Below are 27,702 nucleotides of genomic sequence, written 5' to 3' on the forward strand. Positions count from 1 at the left end.
GTCAGAGCAGAAAGGAGACAGAGCCCCAGATGTGAGTCAGCCTGGCACAAAACACTTGGTAACAATCACTGCTCTTTCCTGGTACAGCTTTTCTGTAAGATTTCCAATCAACATCCTAGAACTTTTAGTAAAAGCCACTGATTTTGTCTTGCTTTCCAAGTAAGTTCTCAGAGCCAAGCGCATTCACAGCTGCTGATTCATGTGTATTGTGAACCTGCGCTCTCTTTGTTTTTTCTTGCTCTGTCGTTACAACACTTGCTGCAGAATAATAAAGAATAATGAAGTCCAAACACCAGCGACAGCAGTGGCAGAGCTGCTGCTTTTAACACACTCATCGTATTTTGCAAAATCCACCTCCCTGATGGCACAAACGTGATCAACGCGGCAGGACGCCCCGCACGGGGTCAGGTCGTATCTGACAGAGTTAAGCTCGTGGTATTGCTGCAGATAGCATGGATCCATCGATATCCTCTCCAGCACAGCCTGCATGGAGCTTGCAGAGCCGTCGGGGACTCGGAAAGCTTCTGTCAGCCTGTACTCCTCCTCCCACGCCGGGAACTCTTCCTCCTGCACCGAGGCCATTGTGTTGGCACGAGTTAAGTTCAGGTAGTAAGTCACCATGTCCTGTCAGGAGAGAAAACCAGAGCTGATGTGGCCTCCGGTGAAGATGAGTTTGACACCTCTGACCTAAAAAACCAAAGTTTTGCACAACTTCTGTTTGTGGTCTTGCCCTTCTTCTCTCTGCTTCACTACATCCCACAGTGTATCTTAGCATTCATTTCTCATGTAAACAGAGCATCTGCAGAGCTGCTTTATCCATCACAAGGAAAGGCAGAAACACCCCATACTCTGCCTCTTTGCAAATAAGAGAGGAAACAGAAGCTGCTCCTGCAACTCACCTAAATCCAGACACCATTACAAATGAAACAATTTAAGCAAGTAGGGGGGCCCAAATAATTTTCCACATGCTTAAAAATTCTGGGAGAGGGTTTGACAAGCCTGTCAGTCCCCAGAGAGACGTTCTGCAATGCCCATCAGCTGGGTGGTAAAACAAGCGTCGAAGGAGACGAGCTAAAGACATGAAGAACACGACAAAGCCTGTCATGCGCTGATGCTCTTACTAAATCCCTGTGCTAGCCACGGGGTTGAAATATCTTGGTTGAGGTCCTCCTGTTCATGGCCACTTGGCTCCTGCAGCCCTGCCTGTTAAAACCACTCAGAGGAATTAAAGCACCCCCCTAGAACTGCAGCATGCGGGGAACCCCTACCAGCACTTGAAGGGTGTCTGGATCATATTCGATCACTCGAATCCCGGGGTTGTTGGCTCCATTGGTAACTCCAGGCAATGTTGTTTTCCAGGGAGTCACTCCAGGGGCCAGAAACATGACACTTGTTGGAGAACCTTAACAGAAAGGCAAAACAACTCATGAACTCCAGAGATGGTGACTCCAGCACTGTCCCTGGGCAGCCTGTTCTAGTGCTTCACAACCCTTTACATGAAGAAATTGTTCCCAAGATCCAACCGCAACCTCCTCCGGCACAACTTGAGGCCGTTTCCTCTCATCCTGTCGCTTGTTCCTTGGGAGCAGAGCCTGATATTTTACAAACCTTTTCTGGCCTCAATAGCCAGTGAAAACTCTCATTGACAGTGATTTTTCTGGGGGCTGGAAGAGTTACCACACCAAGGCTTGGGTGGCCAGAGCCAGTACCTGTATCACTGTAAAACATCCGAAAGCTGTCGGTGTGATGGTGCCCAAAAAACTGGGCGGCGATCACCCTGTGGTGCTTCTGTACAATTCTCAAGTATTGTTCATTGAAGCCGCTCCGGAACCAGGGCTTGCCTCGTTTCTTCTCGAAGAAGCCAGGAGGGACGTGCCCCATGATGTAGACCTACCAAAGCAAGAGCTTGCAAAATCGCGTCCCCCAGAGCACAGCCCTGTTGTGAACGCACCAAGGGAGGAGCGGCAGCGAGAAGAGCTGCCAGGCTGCGAGAAGCCCCTCTGCAAATTTTCCTTATTAATTTCTTTTAATACCATTTCGTCTGCTCTAGCAGCATTGCTCAGGGTTTCCTCCAGCCACTGGAACTGCCCAGCAGGATCTTCCTCACCAGCAGTCTCGTCGTTCTGGTCGTAGTACAGATTGGTATTGAGGACAACCATGCGCCCCCTCGTACTCGGGCTGGGCAGCTTCTCGCTGTAGAAAGCTCCTGAAAAATGCAAGTGGCAGGGAAAAAGCTGGAGGTCTGGTCACAGTGGCTGCTGTGACCCCAGATCTCTCTGTTTTTGTCGCTCTCTGCTCTCACAGCAGAGTCACCACCTGGATGAGGTGCCACAAATCAGCATTCAATTGGACCCTTTCCCTGCAGATATTCTATAAATGCTGTTGCTCTGAGCACAGAAGCAGGGCAGACCATTCATGGCATTCTCCTAAGCACCCCCACCTCCCTGGGTTGCTGCCAACATGAGAAGACGTGCCGTACCCACTCTAAAAAGAGGAATGGAAGCATCATCCAGCCAGGCACGCCAGAGTTCAGCTGTTCGGTTGTAGATCCTGTGCTCCCTCCCTGGAAACTGGTTCTTGGGGTGGAAGTCATGATTACCCATGGCCGCATAGACTTTAGTACCTAAAGACAGAGAAAAGGAGGCATGGAGGAGTCCATGCTTGCTGTTGAGCTTCTCAGCACCAAAGACGGTCCCTCCTCAGGACAGGAGTGAAGCACGAGGAAATCTTGCAGCCTTTTCTGCCTTAATGACTAACAGAGAAACGTTTCTTTTCTTCTCTTCTGAGTTAGCATGAAACAATGGGCGTGCATCAGATGCGTCGATTCAGACACACCTCATGCCACAAAGCAACGGGGAAGAGGACAAACAAGTCCCAACAGCCCTTCTGTGCCCTTCCCCTTCTCAATTCCATCATTTCTCCCCGCTGGGAAGCTCCTCCCATGAGACTCTGTGCCTCTCTCTCCTTATGCCCTCAAATCCTACCTGGAAACGTCTCTTTTATCAGAGAAGTCAGGTTTTCTATTATATGCAGAACCTTTTCTTCTCCAAGCTTCTCATCAGGGACGTGAGGAGTGTCATCTCTAGAAAAAACAACAGCAACAGAAACAAAGGAATGGCTCCCACAAGGCTGTGATCACCGAGGTCTGCCTGAGCAAGCGCAGCAGACAAACACTGCTGTGTTTTCACCAACGTGCTTATGGCATTTGTAGAGGACAGAATGATTTTGGTTGAAAAAGACCTCAAGATCATCAAGTCCAACCACAATCTGACTCTGGCACTACCCCATGTCCCTCAGAACCTCATCTCTGTGTCTGTCCAACCCTCCAGGGCTGGTGACTCCAGCACTGCCCTGGGCAGCCTGTTCCAATGCCCCACAGCCCTTTGGGGAAGAAATTGTTCCCACATCCAACCTCAACCTCCCCTGGCGCAACTTGAGGCTGTTTCTTTGTGTCCCTGTCTCCCCTCAGCTCTTGTTCTCCAGCTGAACCCCCCAGGTCCCTCAGCCGCTCCATCACACTTGTGCTCCAGCCTCCTCCCTTCTCTGCACTCTCTCCAGCACCTCAATGTCTTTCTTATGATGAGTGGCTCAAAAATGAACAAAGGATTTGAGGTTTGGCCTCACCAGTCCAGGGGTTGGTCACTGCCCAGAGCCTGCTGGCCACACTATTCCTGATACGAGTCAGGAGCAGGTGGCCTCTTGACCACCTGGTCACACGCCAGCTCGTGTTCAGCCGCTGTCACCAGCACACCCAGGTCCTTTTCCTTTCCAACCACTCTTCCCTGAGCCCGCAGCGTCCATGGGCTTGTTATGACCCCAAGCCGAGCCCCACCAGACAGCGCCTCCCGAGCCCGCGCCCCCGCCGCCGGGACCCTGTCCGGCTGCCCCCTCATCCTCACCCGGTCCAGAGGACGAAGTCTGGCCGCTGCAGGCGGCTCTTCATGGCGCGGGCGGCCGAAACGAGCAGGCGCCAGGGCGCGTCGCACAGGTAACTGCCCCAGGGCCCGGCGGCGGGCACGGCCCGGGAGCCGCCCGACGGACACACCTGCCCGCCGCTCGCCGCCGCGTCGTACTCGGGGTCCCAGTGCAGGTCGGTGACGTGCCAGAAGCGCCCTGGCCCTGCCGAGAGCCGGCGGGGCTCAGCGCGGCGGACGCGCGCAGCTGCAGCCGGGTACAGCTCGGGGCCTCTCGGCCGGCCGGGGAGCGGGGCACGCTGCCCGCCCTTACCGGACAGAGCCGCGGCCAGCGGGAACAGCAGGAGGAGCATGACGGGCCTCATGGCGGCTGCCCCGGTCTGCCGGGCACCGGTCTCCCCGTCCCGTCCCGTGCCCCGGGCAGATCCCGGCCCCGCCCCACCGCAGCCGGCCCCGCCCATCCGTCTCTCGGCCCCGCCCCTCCACCGCCCGGATCCGTCCCCCCGTAGCCTTCCTCACCTCAGCGCCCACACTCAAAATGGTGCCTTCCGCCTCCCCGCGGCCTCCTCGTATTGGAAGGAACTGGAAGACGGAGAGCCGCGATTGACTGCCCGCCAGCCGAGCGACGTCCACGGATTGGGCGAGAGCCGGCGGCGCGGGGAGAGGCGGTGCGCGCGGGCTGGCTGGGTCCCACGTTCGGCTGGCGCCATGTGGAGCGGGCACGGTGCGGGCCGGGCCGGGTTGAGGGCGGCGTGGGGCGCCTGAGCCCGCGGCAGACGCGGCGTCCGTGGCCGGCGCCTCGCACTGTGACAGCGGAGGCGTTGGGGCCGGAGAGCGCGTCCCCGCCGCCGCGTCACGGGCTCTCCTTCTTCCCGCTCAGGCACCTTCGATGGCGGGTACGGCAGCTCGGGCCCCGCGGGCGGGTACATGCAGTCCCCGGGGGGCTTCGGCTCCCCCGCTGGCACCCAGGGGGAGAGGAAGCAGGTAAGGCCGGGAGCGCGCCGGGGCCGGGGCCGGGGCAGGGCCGGGAGCGCGCCGGGGCCGGGCAGGGCCGGGCGCTCCCCGCGGCGCTGACGGCCCCGCCGGCCCTTCCAGCGGATCCGCTCCCAGAGCATCCTGCCCTGCACCGTGTCGCAGCTGCTGGCGGCGGAGCACATGGAGGAGACGTTCCGCATCCGAGACACGGAGATCTCCCAGGTGGGCCCAGGGCACGCGGCGGCGGGGAACACCCCTCCCGCTTTCCTGGGGTGGACTCGTCTTTTTTCCGCTGCAGGTCACCATCGTGGGGCTCATTCGACACGCCGAGAAAGCACCGACAAACGTTCTCTACAAAGTGGACGACATGACGGCGGCTCCGATGGATGTCAGGCAGTGGGTCGATACCGACGTAAGCACCAGGTTCCTTATGGACATGCTCAGTTTTGAGGGAGAACTTCTCAGAACCGCCACGACTTTTTGATAACTGTTTTAGGAATAACCCACCTCCGAAAGCCAAGGGAGGTGCAGCTGTAGCAGAGATCATCAGTGTTGTTTATGACTATTCTCCTGTTTTGTGATTCATATGTGGTTCCACAATAATTTGAATAATTTTTTAGACTTTAGCTGCTGAAGCTCAACGGTTAATTCATATCTGAACTGAGGGGTGCGTGCTCAGTATCTTTGTCTAGGACGAGAGAAAACGGCCTCAAGTTGCGCCAGGGGAGGTTTAGATTAGATATTAGGAAGAAATTCTTCCTGGAAAGGGCTGTCAGGCATTGAACAGGCTGCCCAGGGCGGTGGGGGAGTCACCATCCCTGGAGGGTTTAAAAGGCATTTATGTGAGGTTCTTGGGGACGTGAGTTAGTGCTGGAGTTGGGTTATGGCCGGACCTGATGATCCTGACGGTCTCTTCCAACCGAAATGATTATATGATTCTATGAAATATGAGGAGAGGGAGTGAACAGAGATGTTTCTGTGTGGCCAAGTGATTAAGGCAAAGCCGTGTACCAATGGGTATTGTCTTGGTTTTTGATGCATGCTGGTAATGTTCACTGCTAGCATAGAAGGCCTGTGAAACTAGCCCATGTTATTTTTCTCTATTTTTCATTTACCGTTACGTCTACCTAACTGCTCTTGCTGGACACAGGAATGCACGTTGTTTGTCTTTGCTTGAGATAAGCCTCTTTTCCTAAGTCATTTATTGTGATAATTGAGAAATGAAAGTGTGCATCAGCAAAACTTTCCTTTCCCCATTAGGAGGCAGGTAGTGAGAACGTTGTGGTGCCTCCAGGAACTTACGTAAAAATAGCTGGTCACGTCCGGTCGTTCCAGGTAAGATCGTGTTGCCTGTCTCTGGCTTGAGCAGTGGCATGAAGGATCGGTGTTGGTGGGCTCCCTGGGGAATATCCCCTCAGTTGTGGTCTTTGCTCATCCTTTCCTGTGGGCAAATCCTCAATTATTTTTGCCAGGGCTGTATTTAATAACGCTTTAATTGTTCTTAAGTGCAAAGGACAGGGGACCCATTTAAAATGCTGTTCTGCATTGGCGCGTTGCTCGTGACAGAACAGACCACTGGCTACCAGCGTCTTGGCTGTTTGAGCTGTAGAGCCGAGTAGAGGTTCTGTGTATTATCATGAGCATATTATGTGACCCGGTTGCCTCACAACTAAATATTCTAACTAAATATTTGGAGAAATATTCAAATAATGGTGCATACATTAAAGCAAAGTGCAATTATTTACCAGAAAGAGAAGTTACCCTGTTTGCGTTGTCTTACAAAATCACATATGAAAATGTAAGTCAGAAAACGTTGGATCAGTTCTATGCAAACAAGCTCCTACCACCTCTGTCCCTGTTCCTGGAGAGAACGGTTGGGCTGGCTGTTAAACATGTTGCTGTGATGTTATTTTTTTCTGATAGAATAAGAAAAGCTTGGTGGCATTTAAGATCATGCCTCTGGAAAACATGAATGAGTTCACCTCACACATGCTAGAGGTTGTCCACGCACATATGGTCCTCAGGAAAAGTCATATGGTACGTACTTGGAGATCCTGATTCCATCTTGGTCCTTACTGGGTTACTGGTTATCTCCCAAAGAGAGAGGCTTCTTGGTTTGTTGCAGAAATTGTATACGAGTTGTGGGGCTGCAAAGCCTGAAGCTGTTGAAGAGCTTCGGTGAAGATATGACAGGAATCCTGGCTTCCCTGGGGAGGCTGCGGTGCATTTCAGCTGTTTATTTTGGGGAATCAACTTCTAATTACTGTCTTTCTGAAATGACCTAGTCTGTGATGCCCTGTGTCACCGCAGCGGTCTTATTCTCGTGATTGCAGCCAGCATATAGAGTCCCTCAGTCGTTTTCCTCTGCTGGGACGGTTGACATGGAGGGCTATGGAGGAGGCAGCAGCCTGGCTGTGAATGGACTCACAGCCCATCAGAGCCAGGTGGGTAGGAGCAGCTTCTCCCGGAGCATGGCGGATGCTGCTGCAGCATCATGTGTGACAGAGAAATGCAAGCTCAGTTACTCTAAAAGGACGTAGTTCTTCCTCGACCTTGCTGTCCATTGATGTCGGAAAAGCTTGGCTGTGTACTAACGGTGGTTCTTGCTTTTCCAGGTGCTGAACTTGATTAAAAACTGCCCTGTCCCCGAAGGGATGAGCCTGCAGGAGTTGAAACTTCAGCTCCAAAATATGAGCATGTCAACAATCAAGTAAGTTTGTAGAAACAAGGGATGTTGTGGAAATCCAGATGGTCCTTCCTGGAGTCTGATAAAAGACAGAGAGGAAAACAGTGGACAACCCTGGATCTTTACTTCTTCAACATTGGGAACATCTGAAATTACTGGCAGTAGGTAGCGAGCCAGAGCTTCTGGAGTCTGTAGCCACTTAGAATGAGCCATTGCCAGTCGAAGGGGTGATAGAAAGCTTCACTGCCTGTTTTCAAAACAAGCTGTTGAGCAGTGCACTGGCAAAGCAGGAGGTACCTGGCGGTCCTGCGGTGCCTCCAATATTTTCTTCTTTTCAAGGACAACCCTGCTCTTTGCCCACTAGTCAAGATAGAATAGACTGTTTCCCCTTTGCTGTTTCTTGTAACTTCTCCTTGAGGCTTAAAAACATTGAATTCCAAAGACAGTAATTAATACAGGAGGGAACAGCAGGGATGGGGTCTGTAAATGGGAAATCCCCGAGAGAAAGGTGTTGATAGGAACTGCTTAGCAATTGTTTGTACTTTTTTCTTCTCAGGCAAGCTGTTGAATTCCTCAGCAGTGAGGGACACATCTACTCTACTGTGGATGACGATCACTACAAGTCCACAGATACCGAGTGAAGAGACTTCCAGAGGGATTTAGTTCTAAGCAAATGCTTGTCTGTGTATCAAGTTATCCTGCCAAGCTTTGCAACGCAGACGGTGGTCTTTGCTCTCTCTAGCCTATGAAGGTCCTGGTTACTCTGCGAGTGCCTCCTTGGAATTCAAGGACAAGCAGAAAGTCTCTTAACTGGACTCAATTAAATGCTGTGATGATGTGACTGAAAGCATAATCAGCCATAGGAAAACTGAACTCCTCAAAGCTTCAGAGCCTTGAGTTTGGTTTTGTCTCCTCAGAGGGTGCCTGTGTTAGAAAGGAGAACCTCTTTCTAATATTGTCCTGGGCCAATTGTCTTTTGTTTCTAGAGCTGTTTCTCCTAACTCAACTTTTCATTCCATTTAATTCAAAGTGGGGTAGCAAAGGGTAGTATTCCACTCATTTACAGTAATCATGAATAGATTTTTAATTGGTTTAGTTTATGCATTTAAATTTATATTTGTACTAGGAGGTGATCTTGTTACCAGAGCTTTTGAACGTTTCAATAAAGTTTAACTGCGGGAGTCTCGCACACGTGCGCTTCAAAAGGCTTTTCTTCTGGAAAAAGATTTTTTTTTTCTTTAAACTATTTTTCAAGCATGAGAGAGAAAAACACGAAGTCAGGAAGCAGCAGGGTTGATACTCGTGATGTATCTGGGTGGAGGCAACAGATCTGCATCTCCTGTCACCATCCCTGGAGGGGCTGAACAGACAACAGAGATGAGGTTCTCAGGGATATGGGTTAGTGCCAGGGTTGGGTTATGTTTTGACTCGATCTTCAGGGTCTCTTCCAACCAAAATGACTCGGTGATCCTAAACAGGGAGCAATCCAAGTTATTCCCTCATGCTTTACTTAGACCACAGTCCAGCAATGAGTTTTTCCCCCTGGAGAAGGAAAAACTGGATTCTGGGGTGACTGAAGCACCTGTTGGCCTTGCCACGGTGGTGGGTCTCTTGGTTGAAGCCTTCTACATCATACGAAGCCACAGAGAAAGGCTGAGAGAGCTGGGGTGGTCCAGGCTGGAGAAGGCTTTGGGGAGACCCTCCTGTGGCCTTTCTGTACTTTCTAGAGGAGCTATATAGAAAATGGAGACACGTTTGAATCAAGCTGAGCTTGAATGGACAGAGTCCGACAGTAGGGCTCAACAGAGCCTGGCAGAGCCCGCAAGGCCCTAGAGGGCACAAAGGAGACCCAGAGCTCGGGACAGGGCCCAACAGTGACCTCCAGAGCTCAACAGAGCCCTCCAGGACTCCACGGAGGAGAGGCACCCAAAACCTCAGGTGGAAGAAGCTGCTCGCGTTTCACGAGTCAAGTTTCATCCACATCACCCGGCAGGATGAGGATCCTCGGCACCGCCCACCCGAGGGCCAACATACCCAAACATGAACAAAGGAGACTCCGCAAGAGTTTCAAGTGATTGTGTTTATTCATCCTGACAGTCTTCTCAAGAGAACTCCACAGAATGGATGATTCTTCCATCCCAAGTGTTTAAGAAAGCGCTGGAGAAGGACGAAGTCATCCACTGCAGCACCAAAATCCTCAGGGAATGACTCATCTCAGCTCCACACTCAGACCTGTAGAGGGGATAAAAAAATACAATCCAGTCTGAACAAGGAGCAGTTTGACTCAGTTTTGGTTCAGGTTTCACCTGGGTTAAGGAATTCCACGCCAGTGCCTCTGCCTGCAATATTATTTTGGCTGGTTCCTGCCTGGCCTCAGCCCCATATCCGCAGGATTCATCCAACAGTCTCCAGAGAAAGGAGTCATCACGGACCAGGCTGCGCTCAGAGGGCACTGACGCTCTGCCCTACAAATAGCCTACCCAATTAAGAACCTTTCTAATGAATCTATCATTACTAATATCAGGCATTGGAACAGGCTGCCCAGGGCACTGGTGGAGTCACCATACCTGGAGGGCTGAACAGACCAGAGATGAGTTTCTCAGGACACGGGGTAGTGCCAGGGGTGGGGAACAGCTGGACTCAAAGGCCTTTTCCAACCCAAATGATTCTACAATTCCCCTACGAAGCCCAAACTATGGGCTGGCCACTCCCAGCACAGGCATCTTGACCTCTCCTTTGTCCTCCAGGACCTGAGAGATCCCACCCAAAACACCCACCTCCCAGCAGTTACATAAAGACACTCACGTGCTTCCCCTGCGATTCAGGCCTTAAGGAAACTGAATCCACTGGGGACTCATGAGCTCTCGGCTTTTTCCACTAAGCAAGTAATTCCTGAAAAAACACAGAGCTCCTAGTAAGTATCTGGAGTCAGTGGGCTACTGTACACCCGGAATCAACGCGCCAGATCCAGCCACGCAAACACCAGCCTGCAAATCTTCACAGCACCTCCACACCCAACCTTTGTGCCGCCTCCGGAGTGGGAGCTGCACTCCCGCCCCAGCCTTCCCGCAGGAGCGAGGCCAGCGCAGACTGTCTCCAAACCGGCCCTTCTCAGAGCAGGACTGCACCAGCAAAGAGACCAAGACCAGTCTGGATCTTACTTTTCCTCCTTTTTTGACCACAAGATCGGTACTCAGATCTGATGGGAAAGGGATCTGGAGGGACGAGCCGTGGCGCTGCAACACGGGGCTACGTTCTCACCTCGCGTCTGTCAGGAGGAAAGGCCCCGGGCTGAGCGAGCTCCAAAACATCAAACGACCCTGGAACACATCACAAACCCCCAAATGTCAGCAGCAGGCTCACTGGAACAAGTCACCCACACAGCCCACTCTAGAACCACGGCACCTTGGAGGAATAAATACCCTAATTCCTGAAAATAAATATAGGAGGGGCGAGTGACAGCAACGGGCAGAAGAGGCCCAGCAGTCAAAGACCTTCCCGTTGCTCTTGCATGTAGTTGGAGACCTGAGGCTACTGCAGGGAGCCACAGCTCTTGGATAAACATGCAGAGTCACGGCCACCCTCGCCTGGAAGAGCTCCAGAGCCACAGATGCAGCCAACGCATCAACCGACTGGCTCTGGATCAAGGTGTGACTCCCAGTTCTGCCACCAGCCAGGTCCAGCGACACCGGAGAGATCAATTTACTTTATCCCACACATGTGGAGATTCCAGCGCCTGAATCTCACACCTCACCTGCCCCACGCCGCTGAGCTGAGGCCGTCACCAGCCGCCTCAGGCACCGCGATCACCTCTGACGCCAGGATGCTGCTGGGAAAAGCAGAATCTTGAGCTTCAGGACATTTTTAAGATCAAAGACGTATCTTAGAACAGAAAAGCTGCAATACCTGCCACCTCCCACCTTCGCACACCAATTTGGACCCCAGAAGCAGGTATCTGGCCTGCACACTGCCTCCCAGCCCATGTATTTTCCTGAAGTGTTGCCGGACAGCTACAGAGGCTCAAACTGAGCGGCGACCGTCAAGGAAAAACCTTTTGCTCTCGGCTCCTTTTTGACCACATCTGCCACATCAGCGAGACAGACGCAGCTTCGACAGGGCCGCCAGGCCTGCACGGCTCCTCCGCCCCGCAGTTGCCTCTCCCGGGACTCACCCCGCTGCGAGGCCACTCACCCACGGCGGGCCCGGCATCTTCCCCACGCGCCGGGCCAAGGCCCTCCCGCAGCCGCGCTGCCCCTCCGCAGCCCATCGGAGCGCCCCCGACCTGTCGCGTCCATGTGGCGGGGCCGAGCGGCGGGAGAAGCCCGGTAAAGGGCGGATGGCGGCGGATTGTCCCTGCACCACAGGCCACGCACACCTCCCCGGCCGCCATCGCAGACAGAGGCAGAAGGCGGGCCGCGGTGACCGTTTATAGGGCAGCAACGGGGGCGCTGATTGGCTGCTGGGGCTGAGTCCTCCCGCAGGGTCTTCTGGGAGTTGCAGTCCCCACTGCCGGCGGCCGCCTCGCCGCCATGTGACCGCACGCCCGGGACGCTAGCGCGCGCCCTCGCGCAGCGCAGCAAGGCGGGCGGGGGAGCCGCCCCCGCGCCCCGCCCTGGCCTGACCCCGCCCCGCGGCCTGACCCCGCCCCGCGGCCCGACCCCGCCCCGCGGCCCGACCCCGCCCCGCGGCCCGACCCCGCCCCGCGGCCCGACCCCGCCCCGCGGCCCGCCCCCGCCCCGCCGCCTGACCCCGCCCCGCGGCCCGCCCCCGCCCCGCTTGCTGCGGAGCCAGCGCCACCCAAAACGACCTCCAGATGGGACAAACCCCATTTCTCTCTTTTCTTCCCCAAAAAGTGAAGGTCAGGGGTTGCTCTTCAAAAAGATGAAGGCAACAGCCACGTTTTTCCCATTTGTTCCTCCTTTTTGGAAGGCAGGGGGGCACACCCCACCCTTGGGGAATGGAAATAAAGTTTCTCGGAAACAAAAATGTTGCTGTCAAATAATACCTCTGTCCTGGCTCCCGATCCGTAATCAACGGAAAGGATTTTAAAAGAGCACGTGCCGGCTGGGTGGAAGGGACTGCCGAAACTTCTGCTGGTGCTGAAGCCGTGGCCACTGTGGGAAGTCGGGTTGAAAAACCCTGAACTGCTTCCTGCCCTGGAGAAAGTGCCAAAGAGATGAGGAAAAACAATATTTAGTTTTTAATCTGTTCTGCGCAAAATTCACAGATCAAAAAACTCAGTGCTCAGGAATCACCCTTTCAAGCTGGTAACGCCACCACAAACATGGATTATTACCAACAAAATAATCTCGATGCCCGTTTAAAGTAGAAGCCAGTCTGGAAATGAGCCTCGAGCCTTGTATGACCAAGCTGTTCTAAAAACAGCCCTGCCACAGCTGAGGGGACGGGTTACAAACGGCTGGCCCCGCGCCCCACGGGTCCCACAGCTCTCTGCCGCGTCGGGGCGCGCTCCCCGGGCAGCCCGGACTCCCCCAGCGCAGCGACCCTGGAAAGCTCCTGCCAGACCCCGGGGCAGGACAGAAACCAGGAGCTCGCTGTAACAAAAAAACCCAAAACAAACCCCTCCCAAAAACTCAAACCTTGGTAAACACCAAGTGTTTGGGAAGAGAATCTTCTGAATGCTAAACAGGCAGAAACCCCAAAGAACAACACCAAAACCCAAAGGATGCTCAGCAGACTTCAGCCCATCATGAGAAGACGGACAGAGAGAAGATGGAGCAGAGAAAATCCCTTTGCGTGTCTGCGGTGCCCGACCACAGGTCAGCGAAGCCCCGATGGCACCTGGGAGCATCACACCAGTCTGTTCCACACGCGGGCCGGGGAGCAAACCCCGGCAGAGGCTGCAGTTCCCACCGCAGGAGAGGTGGGAGCAGCCACCCTGCAGGGAAGCGCTCTGGAGAATTAACAGCAAGGGAAAGTATTAATGAACGATCCGGGTGGGCTGCGGTACCTCAGGATCCCACACGCGAGGGGACAAGCCGCAGCCACACAGAGATCTCCATCTGCAGCATCATAACTGTGTTATCTACCATTGGTTTGGCCCTGGAAATTTTACAACAAAAGCAGCACATTGAGAAAAACGGGGTGTGCACCAACCAGCACCCCAAAACCCTCCTTGCAAACTGACTGTGCTTGGTAAAACCATTTTGATAACTGCTAGGGAAGAAAAGCAGAGTAACTTGAAAAAAACAACAGAGAGATTTTCCGAAGAAATGCTCTAACCAGGCAAAAAGGTCAAGTGAGCTTCGCCAGAGCGGTATTTTCTGAACTAGGCCTATCAGTTTCTAAATGCAGCTGTTGCATTTGAAATTCATATCCTATCCTGATTTTGAATTAATTTCATGACTAAACAAATCCCTAGATAAATCCAGAAACTGGCGTATCCAGTATGCTGAACAAGATACACTGGCAGATAACAAGGCTGGAAGGTAAAAATTCCTCCCAGATCTTGTTGTGCAGAAGCCGGGGATTCGCGAGGCAGTGACAAGAAACTGAGTACGTGAAGATCAAACATCTCCATTCCTCAAAAAGGATTCAGAGGAACACCTGAGGGTGTTTGGTGCTTCTCAGTGTGTGGGATATGAACCTGTCTCCTGAAACTGGTCCAAGAACAGGAATTTTCTCTAATCACACACAGAAAACATCATCGCCAGCCCCCGACAGCCCCTTCGACCCATACACGGGGCTGTGCCGACACAGACTCGCATTTGCTGAAGAAATGGTTTCAAACTCCTCATCCTGCTGGAAACCCATCCGTATTTCTCACAGGCCACCCCCGCCAAGCTTTTAATTAAACACATGTTAACAGCAACAGGGAAGCCCGCAGCCTTGCAGTTTGACACTGTGCAAATTGCCGCTTCATGCCCAACAGGAATGACGCCCACAGGTTTGCAGCTCTGCAGCTGGCTCAGCGTTTTTCAGTCTGTGTAAATCAGACGGTAATCCCAGAGTCCCTGAATTTCCCAGTAATCTAAATTGGCTCGTGACAGCTTCATCAAGAACGTTTGAGGCGTTTTTGTAATTGCTAGGAAATGTTGCATGCTGAAAGGCAGAACGCTCCATAATCCCTGTCACAGGTTTTGATGCAACTTTCAAGAATTACATAATCCCAGTCAGCTGTGTTATCATCTGCCTTGGCTTTCTTGCCTTTAGCACATGAAGATAAAAGCAGAATTTACGTTACCACACGGAGTCCTTGTCTTTCATCTTGCGTTGTGCTAAATGGTAATTAATCAGGGCTTTCCCTGTAGCCATCCACGAGAAATAAAATCCCACGTTCTGTTTATCTTGGATTCCAAAACGCTAACCCTACAAAATCCAGGTGACTGGCTGTTGTGTAGCTCCACATAAAAGTCTCCTCTGCGCTTCAGATGCTGCAATAGTGGCCAGGAGCTGAAAACGAACATTAATAAGTGATGCACAGAAAAAAATTCAGAGGGATTAACAGCTCAAGAGCACATTAGCTGAGGTTCTCCCAAGCAATCCCAAAAGGCTGGCTCACACATCAAGGGACCATGGCCTAAAGCCTCACATCAACCTCTCTCCTAAAAGGAAATGTTTGAGCTATTTTAAGCTCTGCAGCGTCAGTAAAAACAAGCTGCAGTGGATGATCTCTGCTGGCCTCTCTACACCAGAAATCATTCTCTGCATGAGGGCTCAAGGGTCTCTACAAACGCAGTTCTCCTGGACCCCAGGGATGCCACTTGTGATGGCTCAGACCCATCATTACCAGCTTTCTGCCACAAAAACAAAAGCCAAGAGCTGTGTGAGGAAATATTACACAGGGCAGCAACACTGGCAAGCCGTAGAACAGCAGCATAAATTTATAGCGATAAAGCGTGGCTTTAGGTCACCTCCCGTAGCAAATGAGAAGGGCTGCATTATAAAAGCTAAAATTTGGGGGGATAGGGAAAGGCAGGTCAAAAAGAGGAGAATTCAATGGGAACACAGTAACAGAATAACTAGTCCAGAAAGCATTAAACAGCAGAACATAAAGAAATCCTTCTTTACATCACCTCTGGAACGCCGCTCCATGGAACAGGCACTTTTCAAGAAGCAGGACATCATCTGGGTGTCCAGCCCCACTGAACAGCTACATCAGAGGAAAAAAAAGGCACTTTGCTCTCTTCCACCTCTCCGCTGCCCCCGAAACACAACCAGCACACGCAGGGAACATCCGTCTCCCTAAATTCAGAGGAACAGGGGGTTAGGACCCTGTGAACAGCACAGTCAGACGCACAGGAGGAGAACAAAATTCACAGCAGATGAGAATGCAGGGGGCCAGTAGTCCAGTCCCACTCATTCAGAAGTACACTATTAACAAATCCAGCGTATGTCACCATTCCCCTCAAATTCACAGTACGTTCACCATTGCAGTTGACAAAAAGACCACAGACTGACAAGATATCATAATTATGGACACAAACAAAGGTGTAGCAGAAGTAGGCTTTATGAAAGTATTTAAATTTTGTGGCAAATCTCTGCATCAACATGGGCAGGGAGGCAATTAAACGCTTTGCAGTCGCAATTTCAGTTACCAAACTATTTCTGGGATAGACATTTATTACAGGTAGTTTATCTGTTCCTATTTCTCAAAGAGCTTAAGGCACAAAAGCCTGAAAAGGGCTTATAACACATACATAAGTGCTATTATTTTCACTGTCACCTCTAATGCAACATAATATTAGCTTAAATATATTGCTTGTCCATTCGGCTTATACAACATCCAGTAGAAAACCATTTTCCACGTCAGCAACAATTTGTTGCACAATATATCGATTAGATTGCTCTGACCCGTTTTTGCTGCAAGATCTTCAGTTTCACCATATTCCCTCTGACAGGACAGTGGAAGACGCTGTGAAATCTGAACATCTCAGTGAGACTATCAAGGGGTGTCCACAAGGAAAAAAAAAGGCATGATACACAAAATAACATTTAAACAAAGTTGCTGGTAAAAATGTTTTAAACTGGTTGGCTGATGGGGATTATTTCTTCATACACAGATGGAGAGGAGAGGCAAATGTGCAAGAGACCACCGGGCAGAAAGCACCGGTTTGCAGTAGTTTTATAATGCTCCTTTCTGTCTTTCCAAAACATTCTTCAGGTAGATTCCTTATGAACACCAAGCTACAAACTTGCCAGCTCAAGATCACATCTTGATTAAGGTTAAGCAGAACATAAACTTTCACCTACATGATTCTTTCATGTGCTCAAGTTACAGCAACCTCATCCAGCCACTGAAAAAGCTTTTGAGACATTTTAGTGGTATCCAGCAATGATTTTTTTAAAATAACACATTCATGAGAGTTGGGTCAAATGACTGAAGACAATTAAATGGGCAGCAAAACAGAAGGATGGGCAGGAACCAAAATGCAAAGGGTAATTTTACTTAAAAGACCAACATTTTTATTGTACGTTGGAGTAGAGTCTTTCCCCTGTGCCATTTCATCTGAAGTTTATAAATTACAATTACCAAGAAGTATTAAGAGTTCATTTCAAGACAAAAGGAATCAAACTGTTGCAGTTCTAACTTCCACCATGAACAGAAAGTTCCATGATGCTCCTACAATACTCGTTCCGTACAGGAAAGGCCACGGTCCTCCTGCACTTTGAGTACCAGACCTGGGTGGAGAGAAGGGCCACCCCCGACTGCTGCGAGACCCGGGTGCAGCACGGCGGTCCGGAGCACGCTGGCGGGTTTGTCACCCAGACACAGCGCCTCAGCAATGAGGCTATAAGACGGCTGGAATCTCTGACGAGACAGTGTCCAAAGGCTGCCAATGACAGTCCATCAAGGCATCGTAGAGCTCTTCACTCTGTTCCATAAACTGTTTATTTGCTTCGTGCACGTCCAGCTGAGGTGTCGGATCTAAAGGTGGAAAGATAGACATGAATAGTTAACACATCAAATGTGTCAGGAAAAAACCTCACTCTGTAAACATTTTAGTTTTATTATAGAATTATAGAATCATTTTGGTTGGAAGAGACCCTCAAGATCACAGAGTCCAACCGTTACCCCACCCCGGCACTGACCCACGTCCCTGCGAACCTCATCTCCGTCTGTTCAGCCCTCCAGGGATGGTGACTCCACCACCGCCCTGGGCAGCCTGTTCCACTGCCCAACAACCCTTTCCAGGAAGAAATTTTTCCTACTATCCAATCTGAACCTCCCCTGGCACAACTTGAGGCCATTTCCTCTCATCCTATCACTTGCTACTTGAGAGAAGAGACCAAAACAAATATGGGGGGAGTCACAAAACATTCCCAGCACTTGCCCAATCATGAACCTGACCAGGTCAGCCCTAGTAAATCTTCCTGCAAAGGGATAAGAAATAACTACATCCTAACACATCCCTCTTTGCAGCGGTGATTGTCCCCATAGCAGAGTCAACAGAGAGAACGCATACCTGCACCTCGCAGCCCAGGGGAGCCACCTAAACTGCCCAAGAAGGTGGGTTGGCACTAAGGCACCGGACTGCGAAGTGGAGGAGTGGGGACGCAGGCACACGTTCCATTCTGCTACCTCCACTACGGGACCAGAGTGGATGGTTGGGGACGGTAGATCCTACGCTGCTGCAACAAGAGTCACCAGAGCTTGTCTGCCAAAGCCGCAAACACCTCAAAGCAGTTCACAGTTAGTAACCGAAGAAGTGTCAGCAACGCCCAGTGAATTACATACAAATATATCCCTTATTTTACAGTTGAAAGAGATGTTTGTGAAGTACTTTGGAGCTGGACACAACTCTGCCGCTACCAATGCGCACATTTGGCAATAATCAACTCATCATACTCCCCAAACCACTTGTAGGCTGTAAAGCTCACCTAGTAACACCCACAACCTACAGCTCAGGTTATCAATTAGTTTCAGTCCTGAGAAGGTTCAGGCTAGGAACAGCAGCTATAAAATAAGGATGCTATTGCGCTAGGTGATTGTGACCACTAATCTTCTCAGGCCTCAGATTTACCCAAGATAAAGGTATATTATACACTGCAATTAAGGGTATATTTGAGAAAGACTATCTCTAATCAGTGCAGAACAACGACTTCGATATCGAATTAAAGAAACATACCTTCCAACGCATCCTCACCAACTTCTTCATATGTCTGCAAGGAAAAAATAAACATTAGGACAGCAGATATTTATATTTTCTTTTATAAATATCATCTGTTGATTACTGCTGTCATATACTGACTTCTATATCTAAGTGATTATAACAGAATTCTTCTTGTATAAGCCCCACGTTCCTCTCCCAACAGACTCCACAGGGGAAATCCCACGCTAAACTTCTAACAGAGGCAGCAGTTCTTCAATCCTGATCTGTTTTCTCTTCTAAAACAAAGCTTATGAAGGATGCCAGAAGGCAGCACTAGTGCTGCCCCTATCAAGAGAACCGTTCTAACATGACAATTCTCTTAAGAGACCCTTTGTGCTCTCCAGTCCCAGCAACAACCCCCACCCCAAGGCAGGATACATATCAGGCTCTGCTAATTAGTTTTGTTTCCTCATCAAGCAGTTCCAGTAAGACCCCAGAACTTGACAAGAAAATGTGTTTATCACCCTTTTTTTTAAGCTTCATTGTGTTTCTGTACTGACAGAGCGAGGACATCGTGTTCTCCTACCTGCATTGTGCTCTGCGTGTAGCCGTACTGCGGGTAGCTGTAGCTGTAACTGCCCGTGTTCTGGTCGTAGCCCCACTGGGCATAGTAGTTGTGATATTGTTGGTAATATTGGTTATAATTATAGTTGTACATCTGATTATACTCCATTGACTTCACACGATTACTTTAAAAAATAAAGCAGGAATAAGTTGCAAATAAGGCAGAAGAATTACAAAAATTAAAAAACAAAAAACAGTAGAAGAGCTTAAGATAAAATATGGTACATAGACAAGGCTTAGTCTAACATGCAAATTTCAGTCTTTACAATGCATTCACTATTTACTGCAGCAGTATTTATCATTTGCTGACATTTGCAGAAAGAAATAAGTGGTTTAAATTTAACGCCCTTTCCTGTATTCATATTCACCTCCATTAATAAAGATTGCTTCCATTCTTTATGAGTTAATTTAGTTTCGCTTCCTGGCTTTGGGAAGGAGAGTTCAGGACTGTGAGGCTCAGCTTAGAACAATCCTGAACCAGGATCCAGATTCCGGGGTCCCTTTTTCCTTCTGATAAATAGGATGAAGTTAAGTACTCTGCAGCTTCCTGACACAAGGTATTGAGTTTGCTTTACATGAAGAGCTAAAGACTTCAAGCCTTGGAAAAGAACTGGGGTTTTCCTTACTAAAAATGGACAAAAACCTCTTCCTTCTGCCACAGACACCCAACCAACAACTGGCTGTCCCCATTCCCACTGAACTGGGTGGTCTCCAATGCATAGTTGGAAGAGCTCACGAAGTAAAAAAGACTACAAGTAACTAAAGAAATACATTGAAATAGCCTGTGAGCTGAGCAAAATTCCCATTCCTTGCCATAAAGTGGCAGCATTCCTAAGGAACTGGGAATCTCACCTGATTAGCAAGATTCAAAGTAATGAGATGACAAATATTGTTTGGAAATGAAAATATGTCACACATCAAGCTATGTCTAATGATGAAATTAGTGAGAAGTAGGAAGAAGGAAACAATCTTCTCACCATGTTACACCCCCTTTTCCTGCTTTTCTCTTCCTTATCCCCCCAAGACTTCTGAGGTCACTGAAAATCTAAATATTATTCAGATAGGGAGCAATTACTATTATTCATATTACCCTAGTGCTATGAGCCCCAAGTCAGACCAGGATCTCATTGTATCAGGTTCTGAACAAACACAGAAAAAAAAGTTAATCTCTGCCCCAAAAGACTTATATTTAGTAGACATTATAATAGAATTAGCAAGGTAATTGAGCTTTGCGATCCAGAAATCAAACAGCAGATTCAGACTACTTCAATTTAATGCAAAGGAACACATACTTTAAAAATAATAATATTTAAATACAGTGTGTGTACATGTGTGTGTATTTAATAATGTATACAATTAAAAACAGTGTAAAATGCTTAGTCTTGATCTCATGTCATATTTTTTTAAGTTCCTGTGCATTCTGATTCTCCAGCTACTTTACTATATTTGTGAGTATTCCTTCACTTTGTGACGGAAACATCCAGGAAATGCACCCAAACCACTAAAAGACACTTATAAATACATGTGATTTCACATCATCTGATACAAACGCCTGGCTGCACTTATACTCACGCTTTTGGTATAGCCACACTCAAGCGTACAGGTTTAGAGCCCAACCCCACAGCTCCTTGACACTCTGTCAGCGCCCTTTTCTGTTCCAGTTCATCCGTGAATTTCACGAAGCCATAACCTCTGCAGAGATACAGAGTAACTCATATTAAACAAGAACAAAAAGCCATGCCACTTTAAAAAAATATTTACAGTGAAGTCAAAATTCGTTTTGAAAAACACAGTAAATGAAACACTCTTGCTGGGGCTGTCCCTGCTTTTAGTAATGGCTCTCCTTGCATCTCTGAGTATTGAAAATTCTGTTATTTCGTGGTCGCTGTGCCCCAGGCGGCCTCCAACCACTACACCTCCCACCAGCCCTTCTCTGTTTGTGAACAGTAGGTCCATTGTTGCAGTGAAGTGAAAGAATGAATAAAAGATGACTTACCTGGATACTCCTGCCTGGTCCAAAACAACTTTTCCACCTCTACATGATGGATAAACTTTAACAAAAAATTCATATAACATGCCATCATCCACATCAGGAGTCAAGTCTCCCACAAAAAGTGAATACTCTGGACTAAAGAAATCAAAAGAAAACTTCTTGAGCACAATCATACAAGAGAAAGGTCTGCTGAGTAACAGCGAACAATTTCCAACATATTGTTCTTAAATTATATGAATTAGGATACATAGATACTAGAAAGTTTAAATATCTCAAAAGACACTCCTGGCAATCTGGTGTGCCAAAGGTAAAGCATAAAACCAACAGGCAGCCTAAGTTATCCTCCCTCTGCCAAAGACAAGCTGCTGGAACCAGAAAGGTTATGCTATCCATCTGTATTTTCAGAGTAAAAAGAACTGCTAAGAATTAGTTACCAAATGTAAATCTCATTCTTGTCCCTGTCTGTTGTGCCTTGATCCTAATCTAAAAAGATTTTTAAAAAGATCTATAATAATCTAAAATAAAAATATAATTGCTGAAATACGACTAACTCTAATAACCTGCAGGACTGTGCTGCTTTCACCCTTTTACACACCTGCCCAAACTGGTGTCATTGTTACTTTGACTGTGTGAGCATTTCTGGGCAGGCGTTACGAAAGGGACTTGCGTTTTAATTACGGGATTTAGTTATCTGGCACTGCTGGACGAAATGGTACAAATCTCATGAGTGCTCTGCTATGCAAATTTTCTAGCTGTATGTCTCACCAAGCCATTATGAATTTGTAGTTTTATATGTTTTGAATCCTCTTTGCAAGGTAATTGATAAAGAGACGTTAAGAAGGCAAAACTAATACGTGAATATTGAGTGTTTACCTGTTATCGGGTTGTTTTCCATACGTTGCATAATTCAATTTAAATCGCTTTGCCTGAAACAAGGCAAAAATGAATCCATACATACACTCAAATGTGCTCATTTAGTAAGATCTAAAACTAAGGTTTTTCTGAAAGCCTGACCTGCCATTGAACACTGGAGGCCTCCCTAAACTTTGCACCTGGTTTTCTTTTTAAACAAGTTTCCCAGGAACCCACATTTGTGCCCCTTGGCACATCTGGAACTCCCCACCCCCCGCCTACCAGGGTTCAGCAACTTGTATTTAAAAGTAAATAAAAGAGTGAGCTACATTCGGTTTTCTGCAAACAAGAGAAAAAATATCTAAATACAAGAGATGAGCTGGACAGCTGCTTGCTCAGTGCACTGATTCAGGCTGCCCATGCTGGGTCTCTGTAATTCTCTCCATGTGCTATATAAATCAATTACATCATTGAATTAATTCAACCAGTTTACCTTCCTATAGCAGACTGCAACCGAGGTTATTCTAGAGCTGCTGTGTGAACCAGTCACCCTAGTGACTGCAGCCAACTCCTGTGGGTACAAGGGACAGCTGTGTCCACCGTCCCATTTTAATCTACCACACACTCGAGTCAACATCCTAAAATTAGCCTCTATGACTATTCCTCCTCTTCTTCCTAACTACACAGCTTTTATGTATCTGAGACATGTGCTATGTGTTGCAATTATACCACCGACTAGCTCTTTCTCCACTGCAAATGGGTTTTAATAACTTTTGTTTGCTAAGGGCCCAGAATAATGTAAGGCATAAAAGTCACGTTTCTCTTGCAAATCAAAGTTGCTCAAAACCCAGTGAGAACTTGCAAGTTCATCCTGTACATCTATAACAACATACACATTGTAACAAATTAATGTGGAACCACAAATGAAGAGAGACGGAAGGACGGTGGTGGGTATAGTCAATGTATCTCTTCCTTGTTCTTCTCTGCTTTCTCATTAGTCCAACTTTGGTAACAGTAGAAAGGCTCAGAAATAAAAAGAAAACCACCTCACATTTCTGCACCTGGATTTTATCCAGACATTCACACAGAAATGAGTATTTTTCCAACAATTTTCTGAGCAAGAACATTAATAGTTTTATGTTTATTAATGAAACTCTAAAGAGAAGAAGGATCCCAGTGTGCCAACTACAAATTTGTCTGTAATCATTCAAAATACAGATTCTACACTATCTATTCCTTCCCAGTTTTGCTTCCCAACTGGCTGATTTCACTTACTTACCGGTGTAGCACCAGGAAGCGGTTTTCCATTGATTTTGTGTAAACATTTCTCTGCAGTAGCTAGATCTGCAAATTCTACAAAGCAATAGCCTGCTGGAATTCTGAACATAGACACAGAGAGAAAGATTTCAGATTTAAAACACATTTGAGGAGGAATATTATATTTTTATATAACTAGTAGGGAATTTGCTATAGTTGCAATACTCAGAACAACTTCTTTTTCATAGTATAAACATTAGCTACCAAAAAGAAGCTGGGAACGTCATCTTGGCTCTTAAGCAATAGCTCCTACTTACCAGTAAGTCATGTCAACATAACATAGAAAATAGTTGTGGTCACAATTCTTTTACTTCTTACTTTCACTGACTGTATAAATTTCACACTCAAATTTAAACAATTGAAAACTGAAATTACGACATTTACGAGAACAAGAAACTATTCTGCCTATGGTCACTCCTTTTATCCCAAATGAATTCAAAGGGCCCTCATATGGCTCCTTCTAAAGCCAAACTTCCCTTGGTTTGCTGATGAGGAGGTCGAAGAGTCAGCAGTTGTCCTCTCCATTGCTATCACCAACACACTCGTATTGTAGGCAGCAATGGCAAAAAGCTCAAAGGGAAGATCATTGTAATATGGACAGGACCAAAGTGATGCCACGCAGAGGGCAAACGGTTCAATCCAAATGCAAACTGAGAACAAGCATAAACAGTTACCCTGTCAACCTGTTTCGAATGATTTTTACACTCAGTACAAGCTCTCCCATGGTGGCAAAAGCTCTTGAAACAAAGTTTTCATCCATATATGGCTCCAGCTATAAAAGCAAAAAAAAAAAAAAAAAAGTTAGACCAAGGCATCTACAAATAGGAGAAAATATGTGTCAATGTCACCCTAAGCAGTTAAAACATGATTGAGAAGTATTTTACCCTTACACTTCAAAAAGAAGACTCATTTAAGAGGGTCGATGCCACTCAAAACCAGCAGGCATGCATGAACCAGGCTCAACAGTCTGCAAAGTGGAACCCAAGAGACAGCATGAATTTCAGAGAACAGGGAGCTTTCACAGAAGGACAAAAGCCACTCAGAAACATACAGCAACAAACAGAGCGGTCACTACACAGAGCAGGGGACAAGGAGATGGCAGGCTCCTCCTCCGTACGCACAGGGAGGTCGGGCCAGCACTATCGGTACGCGAGGTGGGGCACAGCCTGGGGTGCTGTGACGTTGAGTACCACAGCCCCCACTGAGCTGGGCAGGGATCTGCAGAGCTGTGTCCGCCTCGAGTAACTGCGGAGCAGGGCAGCGCTTGGAGGGGAAACCTCGACTCACGTCCCGCAGTAGGTCTGTGATTTGTGCTGCAGGTGGGTGCACTGACCGTGTCCATGTCACAGGTGAGAGGGTGGCAGTGTGTACGTCAGAGTGTATGCGAAGTGCAGGGCAGCGGTGCTGTGGATTTAAAACAAAGTATGAAACAGCACCGCGATTTGCACCAAATCTGTGATGGACTGAGACAAAAGGATGTAACAGAAAGTGGAGGAGGGAACTAACTGAAATGCAGGTTTTGTGCAATACACAGACTGATGGGGAGAACTGCAGGAGACAGCTAACACAAGGCTGGGGTGTGGGTATGTGTACCTATATCTCCACATATATATGTATATACACCTGCGTAAGACAGATGGCCTCGTGGTAACTGACAACTCTCGAGCATGTTTGTGTGTCTGTCAGGTACCAGGTGGCTCTGTCACCTGTGTGTGTGGCAGAAGGTGGGGACGGGTGTAGTATGCAAGAGCAGGTGACCGTATTGCACTCACACATGCAAAAGGAGGTGTGAGCGCAGAGCAGAAAGGGCTCTGTCACCTGTGTCAGAAGCAGGAGGTGGCACTATTCTGTACAGTTGTGCCTGTGGTGTGTGTGTGCCAGACTTGTAACAGCAACAGGTAACTGTTGCTTGGAGCTGTACGTGTGTGTTTCAAAGAGCTTGTGAGAGAGCTAACTGAAAAAGAAGATGACCTTACGATGGAAAGGTGGTAGATGATAACTCTTTGTGTGGGTAAAGAGAAAAGAGACTCTACAGAGCATGTCTGCAGGAGTGGCAGGGCGCAGAAGACTCCCTGATCTGTCAGTGTTTGTGTACAATGCAACGGCAAACTTGGTGTGCATGTACAAGAGAAAAGCTGTGAGCGGGATCCTCAGTGATGTGCTGGGTTGTGTGTGCACACGTCTGAGAGAGGCTGAGGAAGACTATAAGATGCATGCGAATGTGCAAGCAAGACTGTGCAACGTGCTGGTGTGAGTCTGTAAGTGGCTGGAGAAAGATGTACACGTAAGTTAACTGGCAACATGGGAACTGTGATACACTGGTGTAACTGCATGTGCACGTCTGTATGTATATGCAGGTGTGTACAAGCATGTGGCAGGCAGCAAGGACACTATGGTACAGCAGTGGGATTGTATATGGGACTATGTAAAAGAGGCAGAGAATGCAGACACTACAATACAGCATAAGCACATTTGGGTGTGTGCGTGGGTGGCAAACCACAATATGCTGGGTGTGAGTAGACATCTGCATGTACGAAAGTGTGTGTGTACAGCAGCAAGAAGTAAGGGACACAGGTGCACAAGTATGAGGGGGCGTGCAAAGGGCAGACAACAAGGGGCATCATCTGAGTGTGCACACAGAGTGCAGGTGAGCAGACAGCGAGAGGCACCCGCAGGTGAAGGAGTGAGTGTGAGCGTGCTGCCAGGCTCACATGCAAGCAGGAATGATGGAAATACTGGGGTGAGTAAGTGCTTAGGAGTGTCTGTGCACGCAGGAGAGTGCAAATCCTTATAGGCGTGTGAGGGCATCTACATGTGTGCACGGCCAGCAGTGAGGGATGTTCTTAGGTGCCTACAAGCATGCGAGCATAAGTGCCTACAAGTGTGAGCACAAGCATGGCAGCCTAGTAGCGTGAGTGCAAGCATGAGTAAGTGCCTTAGAGCCTCTGCCTGTGAGCATGTAAGTGCCTAAATAAACCCTAACAGCGTGTGAGTGTACAGGCTAAAGGAGTGTGTCACAGAGCATAAGCAGGGAAACGTGGGGACGTCAGTGCCCATGAGCGTGCCTGCCCACTAGCGTGAGCACAGGCAGCAGGGGACACTGGTGTCAGTGCCATGAGTGTGCCTGTCACCCTGGCAGCAGGCAGGTAATGGGGGTCACGCAGCGGGGTGTGTGTCTAACTGTGTCTGTGAGCACACAACTGCTCACAAACACACCTGCTGGGCTGGGGTTTGCATCTCTGAGTGTGTGTTCGTGTGTCAGTGTGTGTCAGACTGCATGAGCCTGACAGAGTGCAAAGGAGTGCGTGTGGGACAGTGTCAGCTCGAGAGTTAGTGTGTATGTGGCTGTGTCAATGTGTGAAGGTGTTGGTGTGAGCGTGTCAGTCAATCAGTTTGAGGGTGTCAGTCAGTCAGTGTGAGGGGGTCAGCCAGCCAGTCAGTGTCAGTCAGTCAGTGTGAGGGGGTCAGTCAGTCAGTGTGAGGGGGTCAGTCAGTCAGTCAGTCAGTGCGCCCCAGCCCGCGGTCGCCCCAGGCCCAGCCGCCCCAGCCACTGACCTCCCGCCGCCCGCCCGCCAGGCCGCCCCGATGCCCGCCTCACAAAGCCCCGCGCGGGTCCCGGCCGGACACTCACGTCCCCCATCCATAGGCTGGCGGCCATGCTGCTCCCGCAGGCCCCGGGGCGGCCTCAGCAGGGCCGTGGCTTTCGCCTCCCGGCTCGGCTCGGCCCCGCCGCTGCCAGTGCCGCCTCACGCCGAGCCCAGGCCCGCGCCGCCGCCGCGCTACCCCGCCGCCTCCTCCGCGGCGCCCGGCGGGCGGACAGAGCGGCGGTCCCGCCGCCACGGGCGCCCCGGCCCGCGGCAGCGCCCCCTGCCGGCAGGAGGAACGACAACGGCGCAGTCAGGGGACGGCGACGAGAAGGGAGGAGGCAAGGTGGGAGCGGGTGTGAGGAGGAGAAGAGGGTTGGGGATGTTTGAGGAGGCTTTGGGGCGGCGGGAGGAGGTCGTTTTGGGGTTCGTAAAGGAGGCTTGGGGTGTGTGGAAGTGGTTTGGGCTGTGGTGGGGTTGTGAGTGGGCCTGAAGTGGAGGGGGATGAGGTGAGGGGTCCAAGGCTGGTGACTGGAAGAAGAGGCCACTGCCTTTGGTGCTGGCACATGGTTTACAAAGACGCACACTTGCTGGCAATGCCAGCAGAAGGCGAAAGCCTCAGTGTGGCTTACTGAGATGAGGAGGTAAAACTGCTAGAGGGTGCAAGATGTGGTTGTATGCTCTGGGCTGTGCGCGTGTGAGC

At 49.4% G+C, this 27,702-nt stretch overlaps 3 protein-coding genes and 4 non-coding genes across 17 annotated transcripts; 1 reads left to right on the forward strand and 6 right to left on the reverse strand.

Moving 5' to 3' along the window:
* Nucleotides 1–54: 54 nt before the first annotated feature.
* On the reverse strand, nt 55–4,378 carry SMPDL3B (sphingomyelin phosphodiesterase acid like 3B). 2 transcript variants are annotated; one of them, XM_065041325.1, is made up of 8 exons: nt 4,228–4,378; nt 3,900–4,119; nt 2,985–3,082; nt 2,480–2,623; nt 2,034–2,206; nt 1,710–1,890; nt 1,269–1,402; nt 55–624 (listed from the first exon to the last, which is right to left on the reverse strand). In XM_065041325.1, exons 1-8 carry the CDS (start codon nt 4,373–4,375, stop codon nt 247–249), a joined length of 1,476 nt encoding a protein of 491 aa, XP_064897397.1. In that variant the 5' UTR covers nt 4,376–4,378; the 3' UTR covers nt 55–246. The 2 variants fall into 2 exon arrangements, with proteins under 2 accessions (XP_064897397.1, XP_064897395.1); XM_065041323.1 differs by having other exon boundaries at nt 3,900–4,365.
* A 49-nt stretch (nt 4,379–4,427) lies between these two features.
* RPA2 (replication protein A2) lies at nt 4,428–8,764 on the forward strand. The gene is made up of 9 exons (XM_065041344.1): nt 4,428–4,582; nt 4,795–4,898; nt 5,010–5,111; nt 5,188–5,301; nt 6,150–6,224; nt 6,813–6,926; nt 7,223–7,333; nt 7,505–7,599; nt 8,132–8,764. The coding sequence occupies exons 2-9, from the start codon at nt 4,842–4,844 to the stop codon at nt 8,214–8,216; spliced, it is 753 nt and encodes a 250-aa protein (XP_064897416.1). The 5' UTR covers nt 4,428–4,582; nt 4,795–4,841; the 3' UTR covers nt 8,217–8,764.
* Nucleotides 8,635–27,220, reverse strand: TRNAU1AP (tRNA selenocysteine 1 associated protein 1). Of its 10 annotated transcripts, none has more exons than XM_065041335.1 (15): nt 27,047–27,220; nt 24,090–24,187; nt 23,378–23,477; nt 22,120–22,172; nt 21,250–21,381; nt 20,826–20,945; nt 19,216–19,378; nt 18,666–18,699; nt 15,612–17,464; nt 13,378–14,988; nt 12,581–12,731; nt 11,330–11,401; nt 10,837–10,895; nt 10,381–10,467; nt 9,636–9,807 (listed from the first exon to the last, which is right to left on the reverse strand). In XM_065041335.1, exons 1-9 carry the CDS (start codon nt 27,071–27,073, stop codon nt 17,328–17,330), a joined length of 864 nt encoding a protein of 287 aa, XP_064897407.1. In that variant the 5' UTR covers nt 27,074–27,220; the 3' UTR covers nt 9,636–9,807; nt 10,381–10,467; nt 10,837–10,895; nt 11,330–11,401; nt 12,581–12,731; nt 13,378–14,988; nt 15,612–17,327. The 10 variants fall into 10 exon arrangements, 9 of the variants coding, with proteins under 9 accessions (XP_064897407.1, XP_064897413.1, XP_064897414.1 ...); XM_065041341.1 differs by adding an exon at nt 24,306–24,382 and having other exon boundaries at nt 13,378–17,464; nt 27,047–27,214; XM_065041342.1 differs by adding an exon at nt 24,300–24,382 and having other exon boundaries at nt 13,378–17,464; nt 27,047–27,214.
* LOC135576449 (small nucleolar RNA SNORD99) lies at nt 9,941–10,011 on the reverse strand. Its single transcript, XR_010468195.1, has one exon. It is a non-coding gene; the product is annotated as a small nucleolar RNA SNORD99 (small nucleolar RNA).
* On the reverse strand, nt 10,682–10,799 carry LOC135576443 (small nucleolar RNA SNORA61). The gene has a single exon (XR_010468189.1). It is a non-coding gene; the product is annotated as a small nucleolar RNA SNORA61 (small nucleolar RNA).
* LOC135576442 (small nucleolar RNA SNORA44) lies at nt 11,014–11,144 on the reverse strand. The gene has a single exon (XR_010468188.1). It is a non-coding gene; the product is annotated as a small nucleolar RNA SNORA44 (small nucleolar RNA).
* LOC135576453 (small nucleolar RNA SNORA16B/SNORA16A family) lies at nt 11,555–11,699 on the reverse strand. The gene has a single exon (XR_010468200.1). It is a non-coding gene; the product is annotated as a small nucleolar RNA SNORA16B/SNORA16A family (small nucleolar RNA).
* Nucleotides 27,221–27,702: the final 482 nt, after the last annotated feature.

The sequence above is a fragment of the Columba livia genome, chromosome 26 (genome assembly GCF_036013475.1).
Source record: "Columba livia isolate bColLiv1 breed racing homer chromosome 26, bColLiv1.pat.W.v2, whole genome shotgun sequence".
NCBI lineage: Eukaryota > Metazoa > Chordata > Aves > Columbiformes > Columbidae > Columba > Columba livia.